The 12,941-nt window shown below is 34.6% G+C and overlaps 1 protein-coding gene across 3 annotated transcripts in view; it reads right to left on the bottom strand.

Moving 5' to 3' along the window:
* The window catches only part of GCA (grancalcin), a 32,619-nt gene that overhangs the window by 10,923 nt on the left and 8,755 nt on the right, over positions 1-12,941 (bottom strand). For 2 of the 3 annotated variants that reach the window (XR_014264640.1, XR_014264641.1), the window contains exons 3-6: positions 8,573-8,642; positions 4,702-4,745; positions 4,276-4,423; positions 291-801 (exon numbers count right to left, since the gene is read on the bottom strand). Coding sequence is in view for 1 of the 3 variants with exons in the window: in XM_082465206.1 (XP_082321332.1) it covers positions 291-349; positions 688-801; positions 4,276-4,423; positions 4,702-4,745; positions 8,573-8,642 (435 nt within the window). In the remaining 2 variants the exon portion in view is untranslated. The remainder of the gene's footprint in view (positions 1-290; positions 802-4,275; positions 4,424-4,701; positions 4,746-8,572; positions 8,643-12,941) is intronic. The other variant, XM_082465206.1, reaches the window with a different exon arrangement.

Genomic DNA, 12,941 nt, shown 5'->3' with positions numbered 1-12,941 from the left:
CTCTTTATAAAAGCAATGGTAGTTTTGCCCTTAAAAATGATTTGGAACATAAACTGCCAAAAGTCTGTCATAAAATTTAAAAGTATTTTTATGTTTACTATAAAGTCAAATTGGTATTTCTACCACTATTGAATCTTACGTTTGCGTTAAGCTGAAAAACATAAAGAATATGGTCTCTAAGATATATTATTTCCAGTACTGAAACCAGAGATCACTTAAATTTTTTGACAACTATAAACATATACAGAACACAGTAGAAATATCAAAAAAGTATAATACAGGATACTTACATCATCATATATGAAACTCACAACCCCTTGTTGCAAGTGGTCTCTTCTCCTAAAGAAATCTTTAAACAAAAAAATTACTTTTTCTGTTATAATTTAAAATCTATACTTTTAAATACTTGGTGTCCCCAGGTACTAAAAAATGAATAATTTTATACTCAGGTAAATCTTAAGTGATTTTATGTCCCAGGCAACTGAGATATGAAGAAAACTTTCCAAAACTGAGCTACAACAATTTTTCACTATTTATATTCCTAAGTTTTTAAAGCCTTAAAACTCTGATTAGATTTAATAGTGAATAAAGGGGGAAAACACATAATACCATCAACTTGCTGAAAAAAGTGAGGGACACCATTCAAGAAAATAGCTACATGATACTGTACCCATAAATGGTCCATACCTGTCAATGCTCGAAGCTTCACACAGCAAGCAACATAATCATCAAAGAAAATTCTGCCATTCTTGCTATAACGTTTAACGATAGCAGTTAATGTTTGAGGACTCAAGCTATAACCTAGAAAAAGGGATTGCTAGATTAAAACTTCCAAAACTAAACATCAAAAGAACACAACAAACAATGCATTCTTGTTAATAAAGTCATAAAACAAATTAACATTCAAAATTCATTACATAAAAATATACATTAGAAACAAAACACATTCCGATTGAAATTGATCAGACAAAGGTTTCATTACTAAGAGTGAAGTGGTACATAATTCTCACAATTCTAGCTTTGTAAAAAAGTGAAAGCTAGGAAAAAGAAAATAATTATCTTTTTGTGTTTTTAAAATATATTTTGATTTTGAAATAAGGTCTAGTGTATGTCACAGGTTTTTTTAATGCATCAATATTTCAACCCTGTAATTTTATAGTTCTTTAAAGAATATCAGAGCTCTGGGTGTTTCTGGGAGGACTGGAGGTAGCTGTCCAGTTTTCCCAGCACCATTTATTAAAGAGGCTGTCTTTTCTCCATTTTATGTTCTTGCCTCCTTTGTCATAAATTAGGTGACCATATGTGCGTGGGTTTCTCTCTGGGCTTTCTATCCTGTACCATTGAACTATATTTCTGTTTTTGTGCCAGTACCATACTGTCTTGATTACTGTAACTTGTAGTATAGTTTAAAGTCGGGGAGCCTGATTCCTCCAGCTCCGTTTTTCTTTCTCAAGATTGCTTTGGCTATTCGGGGCCTTTTGTATTTCCATACAAATTGTAAAATTTTTTGTTCTAATTCTGTGAAGAATGCCATTGGTAATTTGATAAGTATTGCATTGAATCTGTAGATTGCTTTGGAATGGCAATCATCAAAAAATCTACAAACAATAAATGCTGGAGAGGGTGTGGTAAAAAGGGAACCCTCTTGCACTGTTGGTGGGAATGTAAATTGATACAGCCACTATGGAGAACAGTATGGAGATTCGTTAAAAAAACTAAAAATAGAACTACCATATGACCCAGCAATCCCACTACTATACCCTGAGAAAACCATAACTCAGACACATGTACCTCAATATGCATTGCAGCACTATTTACAATAGTCAGGATGTGGAAACAACCTAAACGTCCCACGACAGATGACTGGATACAGAAAATGTGGTACATATATACAATGGAATATTACTCAGCCATAAAAAGGAATGATGCCCCAGTGTTCACTGCAGCACTATTTACGATAGCCATGTCATGTAAGCAGCCTAAATGTCCATCAACAGATGAATGGATACAGAAAATGTGGTACATATATACAATAGAATATTACTCAGCCATAAAAGGGAATGAAATTGAGGGCTTCCCTGGTGGCGCAGTAGTTAAGAATCTGCCTGCCAATGCAGGGGATATGGGTTCGAGCCCTGGTCCAGGAAGATCTCACGTGCCGCAGAGCAACTAAGCCCGTGCGCCACAACTACTGAGCCTGCGCTCTAGAGCCCGCGAGCCACAACTACTGAAACTCACGCGCCTAGAGCCTGTGCTCCACAACAAGGGAAGCCACCACAATGAGAAGCCCGCGCACTGCAATGAAGAGCAGCCCCCGCTCGCTGCAACTAGAGAAAGCCCGCGCACAGCAACAAAGACCCAACACAGCCATAAATAAAAAATAAATAAATAAATAAATCTATTAAAAAAAAAAGAATATCAAAGCAAAGGTTATTAGTGATCTTTGCTATCATTCAAACCTATATTTCCCATTGACTATATTGCTTACAAGTGTCTTTTATAGTCAAAGAAAATTTGAGAATCAACATGGTTACTCAGAGGGGGAAGAAATAGGAAAATGTTATTCCATTTTGTCCTATAACTCTTAATCTGTTTCTTCATAGATTTTCATCTTAACCACAGTCTTCTTACTATTTCCTTGGTACTTTATTGTCTAGCCCAGTGGACTCCAAAAGTTTTTGAATGTGTACTTCTACAAGTAAAAAGTTTTGGATCACTCACTCCCATTATATGTGTATTCATTTAGTTTTAAATTCTATACATGAATTACTATTTGATTATTTACATTTTAAAGTATATATAAAACTAAAATTTAAAAAGAATGGAATAAAAGTAATTAAAAATATAAATTAATATATTCCACTTGTTGCACCCCTACAGATGGTCTTATGTATTTAATGAGATGTGTACACTTTACTGTGAAGAATGCTGGCCTAGAATTATTGTCTTTATATATTAATGGATTAGTAGATTTAGACAAAAGACATTAATCCAGTCAAAGGGAAAAATAATGAAAAAAAATGCAACAGAAGATAATTCTATGCATAGCTATAATGAAATACAATCCAGGAAACTTGCTAAAAGTAAATGAAAGGAAAGGTATAAATTAATAGAAGTTATATATACAAACTAATGTAATAATATGCAAATAAGCCCTGAGCTGTCTATTAGAGAATTATGATCTGGATGTGGGACGATAAAATTCGTAAGACTTCCCATAGCATTCTCAGCAAAAATAGTCTGAATATCTTAAAATATATCTGAAGACCTTAAATTTGAAAAATACAGAATACCCCTTTGTTACACTCAACTGCCTATGTGAACTCTTCGGTGGTTTTCTTTTTTGCAATTGGTTATATTAATTTTCCAACACTGTGCTGAATTAAGAACCAAGTTTAATTCATTAGGAAGTAAGACTCTATAATTGAACTATACATGTTTATATGGCCAGGACTGTCCCTAAAATGACCATCTATTAAAACATCTATTTATACAACGAAACTAATCATGGCTTTGACTTTAAGTTGGAATTTGAGATAATTTGCACTTGGTTCAGATTTCTGAAAGTTAAAAATCTTTCAAAAAGTTCTGTTACAAAAGCATTTTGTTTAAAAATGAGTGTAAACAAAATCACAAAAGTAAATACAATTAAGAAAACTACTTAAACCTGCACTAACTGTAAACAAGTTAAACACCATTTATATTATCACTTTTTGAAAGAAAATAGACTGAGAACCTTAGCTTATCAGAGATATGCTAAAAATAAAGTTACAGTCTTTTAAGATATTCTAAAATGTAGACTTCCCATTTTGAGGTTTTTCGGTGTCTGCTGTGTGTTCTACACTACATAAAAAAAAGAAGAAAAATAAAAAAAACAGTTTTTACTGCCAGAAAGCTAGACTATGTATGGAGACCTGTAATTGAGATAAACCTTTGCTGTCAAATTAGAGATCTTACCAAGTTACAAAAGAATACAATATAAATGGTAAGTGAGTACAAACAATTAGAATAAATTTAAGTATACTCAACATAGGAAATTCAGAAATTGTTTTATCAACCAGAATGTATGAAAGATCATCTTCGGAAAACTCATAAATAAAATGGTTTTGTTAAAGGTCTTTAATCAGAATGTATCTATAACCTTGAAATCATATTGGACAACAGCTGGTGAAATAACATACCCTTTTATTACTTAGCAAATTTAAACAATTAAGATTCATCTGATCAAAGAACAAAGATGACCTGGATTGATTCTAAAGAATTTAATATTCTTACCCATAGCAGCAATGGCTTGATTCAATTCATGATGCTCTACTGTGCCACTTCCGTCTTTATCAACAGTTATGAAATTTTGCTTCCAGGCATTAAGAGCTGCGCAAAGTTCTTTGAATTCATTAAATCCCATTTTTCCTGTGTAATCTCTCTGATAGTTTTATTAACAAAAATAAGTTTTGATGATACCAAAGAATCTACCCGGACCCAAAACTCCAAATAATTGACTAACAAATTGTAAGTTCACTTCTGCAAGAGTTAGCCAAATTTAGCATATAAATAGATTTCTGTGTAAAAATGAAAAAGAATGGAATTCAAACAGGATGTTACAAAGTATTGTTAAACTCTCTAGTTTACTATGATCATTTATACCTAACAATTGCCTTAATATTCTATATTCCAATATTTTCTATTTTTAGTCAAGGATACATCCAACATGGCAATCATAATTCTGCAGGTTTCTAAACTGAAGGCTATAAAACATATTTATTATTTGAATTAAATTCTGTCCGATTTTATTTATATAAAATTACAACAATTTCTGTTTTCAAAACAAAACATTTACAAATTGCCAAACATACACAATCACCCAATGAACAAACTTTGAATGTTAGGCATGCATAGTAAAAAAAAAAAAAAGAGAGACTAAAATAAAAATTACTACCTTCATACTACTCACATCTAGTAAGGGGATTTGGGTAATTAAATAAGCAATTATAAAATACTGAAAATTAAACAAGTGAAAAGGAGGGTTTCAGTCTTCCTAACACAAATGCCAAGTCAGGTTTAAGTAGATGTTGTCATACACTGAGATCACAAAACTTGAAAGTGTTAGAGATTTGGTTAAAGCCTGGGGTATATAGGAAGGAGAGGCATATAATGACTTCAGAAAGCCAGATGAGGACCAGGTCACGAAAGTCTTGAATGCCACCCTAAAGCTTTAGACCAATGGAAGTTACTAAAGGATTTTAAGGAACAGAGGGGCAATTCTAAAATTTCCATTTCAGAAACAGTAGTTGACAAAGAACATACTAGAGAGTAAAGTAAGATGCATCTGGATGTAGGTAAATCATCTGGTAGTTCACTGCAATCAACCAAGTAAGAAAAAGATGAGCTTCAGAACTGAAAGCAACTGTTTTCTCGGGGGAGGGGAAAAGAAAGGAAGAAGAAATCAAGATAACAAGATAGTTTGCTATCTTAAAATCAGGGGTTATTAGGAATATTAACACTTTCATGTTTAAAGAACTATAACTGAGGACTCACTAGGCACAATTTAATTTTTCTAAACCTTATCACAATTACATTCAACTAGCATGCTGATTTATCTCAAGACTAATTACATAGTGCTGATAAAGGAGATATGTCAGTACAGTTCAGTCAAGTTTACAGAGTTCTTACTAGTAACTCGTTAAAATAAATGAATGGATAAATAAGTAAAAATGCTTAAAATTATTTTACTTTATGCTATTTGATAAAATATTTTGAAATTTTTATAAAGAAAAAAACTATTTCAGCTAAATTTTAGACCCATTAAAGAAAATTATAGAACAATCCCAAAGTTAAAAGAGCTTTCTTTAAATGTTTCATATGGTGTCAATGTTAGAATAGGTGGTTACAGTATTTTCAGACTGACAATTCAATTGACAGTGAATAGCATTTACTATGAGCCAGGTAGTGTGTGTTTTGTGATTTCACATAAACATGCCAAACCTATCCTAGCCCCAGTTTTACAAATAAAGCAACTGTGGCCCAGAAAGATAAAGTTTCCCACGTTCACTAGCTAACAGGTGGAGGAGTCAGGATTGGAGACCGGCGCTCCTTCATACAAAAACTACTCAGGCAAGGAGGCGGAGAAATCTCTGGAATGGCATTCCATCATTTTGTCAAGTAAATGACATCTGTTTTGCCTTAAAGTTAACATGGCACACATTCATTAAGTGGGAGAATCTGAATAGATGATAATAAATGACAAAAATTGAGTCATCAAATAAGCAGAACTTCAATCAATCTCAAAATAGGACCAAGTATATGTAAGATTAAATATCTCTGACAAAGAATGGAGGGAAAGAATTTTTAGGAAAGTTGACAGATTTTCCCTCTCTCCCCACACCCCATTAGAATGGACAGAATTAAACTGAATTTCTAAAGTTGTAATCCTTTAGAGAAAAAGAGAATGAGAGAGGAAACAAAGGAATAAAATTTTTCAAGTTGGAAAAGTAGGTGGACCTAAGTTGACAACCTAGATCTGAGAAAGTGGCTTCCTGAACTTGCAATAAGACAGCCTGAGAAGCAGCCTGGTTTATCCTGGAGGAGACTCCAAACGTTTAAGAACTGGCGGTACTTCTGAAAATGGGTGTGAATGTAGAGACAAAAACCGAAGGACTGATTGAATGTCTATCTAAGGTGCCTTTAGAGCCCCCAATCCCCTCCTTGCTCCAGCTACATGGATGGCTACCCCGTCTACTCCCACGCCAGTAGACATCTGGGCTTTTATCCTCTGGAGAGGACTGTGCACTGCAGGAAACCAGGCACAGCTGAGGACAGGGCTATCTACTAAAACAAGGAAATTCAGTGACAATTTACAAAAGACAGAAAACCCTGCTGAGTCCTCCCTCCTCCCCTCCAGACAGAAGATCAACTGGACAACCAGCCCCAAAGGAAATCCCGAAAGATCCTGATACCCAGTGTTGGGAGGACACACTGCCCGGCCAAACCACCAGACTCTGAAGTCTACAGTCAACACCCAGCCTGGCTCTCAGGGCTTCTAACTGGCATTTTAGTTAAATATGAGCAAGCTAGGATCATCAGACACCTGAGAAAAGCACCTAACGCGAAAGATAGCCAAACAAACAACCTGGAAAAAAAAACTGGAGGAAGTAGGTTATGTAGGAAGAAAAAAACTTAAAAAAAAAATACATTAACAATCTCAGAGAGATAAGGAAAGACATCGCATTCATGAAAAAAGAACAAAGGCTCTTGGATTTTAAAAACATGATAGGAGAAATGAAAGACTCAAGGGAAGGTTTCGAAAATAAAGTTGAGTGCTCGCTTCAGCAGCACATATACTAAAATTGGAACAACACAGAAAGTAGCATGGCCCTTTCACAAGGATGACATGCAAGTTTGTTCTGTGAAGCGTTCCACAGTTAAAAAAGAAAAAGAAAATAAAGTTGAGGAAATTTCCCCAAAAGTAGAGGAAAATAAGAGGTAGGAGAGATAAGGTAAGAAAAGTGACCCAGTCCAAAGACAGGCATTCCAGAAAGAGAAAATGGAGAAAACAGCGCTGAACTAAAGCAAATGAGTTTCCAGATTAGGAGTGCCCACTGCATTCCCAACACAAACAGGCACAGCACTGTGACATTTCAGACTAGGGACAAAGAGGAGATCTCACAAGCCTCCACACAGTAATAACAAACGACATACAGGCAGGAAACAAAAAGATAAAGCAACAATGGAAGCTGGAAACAATGGAGCAATACTTTTAAAATTCTAAGTCAAAATGATTTGTAATCTGGAGTTCTATACCTGGCCAATCACTTAATTCTGAGGACAGAATGAAAGCATTTTCAGATAAAGTCTCAAAAACTTTACCTCCCATGCACTTTATTAAGAAGCTAATTCAATATATTTTATCGAATTTAAAATGACAACAAGGGATGGAGTGAAGGGGAGCTCCAACTCAAGAGAGAGAAGAAAGGGCTCCAGAAGGAGTGCAAGCATGACAGCTATGCACAGAAAACGAAGCACAACAGAAAGCTCCTGGATGAGGATTAATTTCAGAAAAAGCAAGAAGTGACATTAAAAGGAAAATTAATCATATATTATCACAAGACTCAGGAAGAGCACTTAGATAGTAACAATAAGGCAAACACTGATTAGTGACCTAATGAAAATTACTCAACAGCAGATGGGTGAGAGGAGCTCCTGTGTGGAGTACAGGGACACAGGTGAGAGGGTTACCTCCTCATCACCCACAGCAGGACATAATAATTGATGATCAGTAAACCTGAAAATCAATAGTGATAAAGGCATGCTATTTTGAGATATGGAGGCAAAATTCAAAAGATTTAGCTGAAGAACTTTAAAGAGATTTTCTCTGCAAGTGGTTAACATCGGGGAGGGAGGAATGCACGCTGAACAGTATTTTCATAACAAGCTTTGCAGAATTATTTGGCTCTTTGAACTATGTGCATGTATATCTGTGATAAAAATTTTTTTTAAATATTTTAAGTATGGAAACAAAAAAGTTAGAAAATGAATATCCTAGTCCAATTTTAACAGAGGAAAAAAAAGATCTCACGAGAAAAAGTTCCAGTAATTCCAGACTGTGTTAAACATTTCTGAAGTTCTTCAGCATCCACTTCACCATCCTGTTACAAAATAATTATAACCTGATTAATAAAATCAGTTGTATAAAAGCATACTAAAATGCTAGCTAACTGTTCTAGGCCGATCAATAAATATGCAATCTTCAAAATATTACTCTATTATCAACTACAAAATTATAGAGATAATTATTGATGGCAAAGGCACATTAGAGAACATCACACAACATGAATACTTTTTTCACAATCAAATTTTATTCTATTAAATTATTCAGGCATTTCAAATATAAGTTATATTCTCTACTTCCGAAAAATAGCATAATCACTCTGTCCTATAATAGTGCAAAGTAATACCTTGTGAGAATCATTATACCTCTACTTAAAATAGTTAGAAAAATGCCTAAAATGCTAAAATGCGTTCAGAGAAGTCTCAAACACTTTCCTTTCATGCCCATTTTGAGGGGAGATTATTTCTAAAGGATACTGACTCTTTAACTGGGAAGAGAAAATATCTTTTTCCTCCACAGCATTAACCTCAGCAAAATTTTAGAGTCCCCTCTGATTTTTTGTCCAAATATTCTTGTTTGACCTTCTTATGGGAAAAAATTTTTTTTTATCACAAACAAGAAACCACAATGGAAGTGAAACAGGTTGAATACTCTCATTATGTTTCAGTACCTCATCCTATTTTCTACAAAAATAAAGAGTAATTTACTTGGAAGCATCATATACACTGTCACAAATTCAGAACAACATCTCTGAGAAAGGATTAAGGAGGCAAATTTAAAACACGTAATTTGTAAGAACCCAAGAAAAAAAATTTTACAAACTGCTTCTAAGAAGTATTATAAACACTTCTAAGGAGTATTATAAACATTATCAGGCAAGTGAGAGACTAACTTTAAATAGAAGGAAGTTTAAGAAAACTCAGTAGTCACAGTAATGTTTTAATGCAATATTAAAAAAAGAATTAACGCAAAAATTCTGTGAATAAATATCCAGTTTTTAAACAAAGGATCTGACCCTGTTCTTGCATCATTCACTTCATTTGTCTCTTGATATTGACCCTGTTTAGGTCTATCAAGCCTGTTAGATTTACCTGACGGTTTTACATTTTTAAGATATTAAAGTATGTACTGGTTTATTTATTGTATTTTAGTCTGCCTGTTTCTGGAAAATAAACCCAAGTATTTATTAGAACAACTTAACTCAAGGCAAAGGATTTTATATTTCAGTGAAATCTGATTCTGGACACAGTCTAGGTGGGGAAAGTCACAAAACCACTAGGTACGGAAGGGTGACATGGGGAGAGGAAGGGAAACATGGAAGAGGACAAAAGGTGAGGGGGGGGATGAGGAGAATAAACAAAAACTTCACTCACTGTAAGTTTAAGGAACCAATATTCCAAAGTATATGGAAAAATCTAATGTTCAGAAAGACAGTCCACAAGAATGAACCATTTTAGAACAAATTCATACAGGATGAAAGAATTTTATAGAGCAATCATTAAAACAAATATGCTAAGAAAATGCAGAGAAATAAATGAACAGATATCTTCCATTTAGAAAGAATCAGAAATTCATCCATTTAACATACATCTATTGAACAACCTAACATGTTCAAGCACCATTAAATGGACTAAGTACCAAGCAGTGTCCAAAACAAATTTCTCGCCTTCACAGAGGTTACATTTTAGTGGTGGGAGAGAGGCAGTAAAGCAGAAATTACATCTGATGGTAGTAAGTGCTGAGGGAAAAAATACAGCAGAGTAAAGGTGCTAAGAAGGAGTGTTGTGGAGTAGGGTGAGGAGGCCAATGGTATTTTACATAGATGGTAAAGCAGAGCCTCATATATAAGGTGAATTTTGAGAAAGATCTGAAGAAAGCGAAGGAGCGAGCTATGCAGACATCTGAGGGAAGAGTGCTCTAGGCCCGAGTTGTCCAAAACAGAAGCCACTAGCCCTACATTCCACCGAGCACTTAAATGTGCCTAGTCTGAACGGGGATGTTCTGTTAGTGTAAAATACACACCAGGTTTCCAAGACTTAGTAACCACGACATAGAGTAAAATATCTTATTAATAAGTTTTACATGATTACATGTTGAAATGTTAATCTTTTTTGATACACTGGGTTAGATAAAATATTCTATTAAAATTAATTTCACCTGTTTCTTTTTACTCCTTAAAATGCACTACTTGGAGGCTTGAGAACTACACATGTACCTTGCATCCGTGGCTCACACGCTATGTAATTTGGACAGTGCAGTTCTCGGCAGAGAACAAGTACAAGGGTCGGAGGGATGTTCTTGGTGTTGCTGTCATCTTCACTCATTCACCCTGAGCACGCCTCTCCCTGTACCGTTATCATTTCCCACAGGTCTATCTCCCTGACTAGACAGAGATCGTCTAGGTCAGTATCTGAGTTTCATTTATCTTTCATCCCCAGACCTTAGCCCAGTATCTAGTACAAAGCAAGATAGCTGTTTGGTAGAATGAAGATAATTCCTTTGGTTCTTCACTAAACTGTAGTCATTTCTGACAGTTTGTAGCCACATTCATTTACTATTTCAAAAGGTTGAAACTATTACAGTTTCTCATTCAAGTATGGATTAAATTTAAAAATCTAAAACCTAATTAATGAATGAAATTCTATTTTACATGCGTTTTTATAGAAGTTTGGAGTTTTTCGAACAACCTGAATAGCTTTGCTAAAAGTTATTTATCACTATCAGAAAGCATTATCCTGATATACTACTTCATACTTGTATTTCATACATTTTATAAAAACATGTTATCTTAATTAACTGACTAACAAGCAGTGTCTTCCTAAATTATACGGAGAAAATCCAAGTGATCATTTTGGATCTCTTTACAGGCAGTTTGAGCTGAGGATTGTGATCAACTATCTAAACCCTCGCCTAAATCACCTATCATTAGTGGTAGAAAACTGCATTTTCAAATTAAATATTAAGAGCTTTAGATAGATAATTAACAAAAAATCAATTGCCCTTGGTTAGGTTAACTGATAGGCAGCAAGATTTTGAAATGATAGTCAAGTTCAAGTCCTATTTGTTAGGCTAATCAATCTTAATCTCTACTTACTCATCTATAATAAAAGAGCACATCCATCTTGCCTACCTCACAGAGCTGCTGTGTGGAAAAATGCAAGCAGTGTGCACATTAAAGTTGTTGGTATTATCAAGATACTTGTGTGTGTATATGTGTGTGTGCATGTGCGTATTTACGAAGGTACTAATCAGAATTTCCCTGAATCAATTGATGATTGAATCATTACTGTTAGGAAAACATCCTTCTATAAAAAGGGACACTGCAGAAACTTTTAATTGGACATTTCTCATAGAGTATCTTTAATTATGAGGCCTATCAAAAAAGAATATAGCTGCAGAGGTGAGTTTGGTAATTAGGTTCTAGGATCATAATGTATAAATCTGATACTACACTTGAACCCTTAAAGCCAGACAAAATTCATCATATAAGAGAACTGTCTAAATATCTGGACTAAAAATTGAAAATGAGATAGTTTATGTATCCATTCAATGACTAATATAATCCTAGTGCCTCCTGGGGAAGAGACAATATGACAAGGGCCATGTCCTTATGGAATTTAATTATTCAAAAGCACAAGACTGAAAAATTTAAGGAAAGTATCAAATAGTACAATCAGAGCAAATCATTGTTGACAACTGTTACAATGAAATAGTTCTTAAGTCAAAAAAAGTCTCTAAATATATATCTCTGGTTCTTATGTTTTAAGTTGTAATTTTATAAAATGGATTTATTATATAGTCAGCTATAGATAACATACTTATTCCCAGTATTATACTATGAATACTTAAGAGTTCCTTGCAGATAAGAGTGGTATAATGCAACAGTTAGGATTGCATTTAGCTGCAAAACAATTAGAAAATGTTATAAAAGGGGCTTAAACAAATCAATGTTTATTGTTTTATACAAGAAGTCTGGGGCTATGCAAAACAAGACTCTGTGGCAACTTAATGAGGCCATCAATCTCTTTCCATGTTTCCACATTCCCCATCCATAGGCCTTTATCTCAAGCTTGTTGCCTCAAGATCACAAGATGGCTGCAGCACCTCCATACTGCAAGTCTCCTTTCCAGGCAGGTAGGATGAAGGAGGAGAAAGGGCCAACACTAGTTCCAGGAAAGCTTTCCTCATTTGGAAAAGGAAAGTATCCCAAAGAAATTGCACCTACATCTCAATGGCCAGTCTTACGGCACATGGTTACCTTTATACAAAGGTGTCTGAGATGGTATTAGGGCTTTCCAACCGCTACCACATGTGAAAAGGGAAAAGGAGGTTTTGA

Source organism: Balaenoptera physalus, assembly GCF_965194825.1.
Source record: "Balaenoptera physalus genome assembly, chromosome: 6".
Classification (NCBI taxonomy): domain Eukaryota; kingdom Metazoa; phylum Chordata; class Mammalia; order Artiodactyla; family Balaenopteridae; genus Balaenoptera; species Balaenoptera physalus.
The sequence above is the reverse complement of the archived record's forward strand: the minus strand, read 5'-3'. Positions and strand labels throughout refer to the sequence as shown.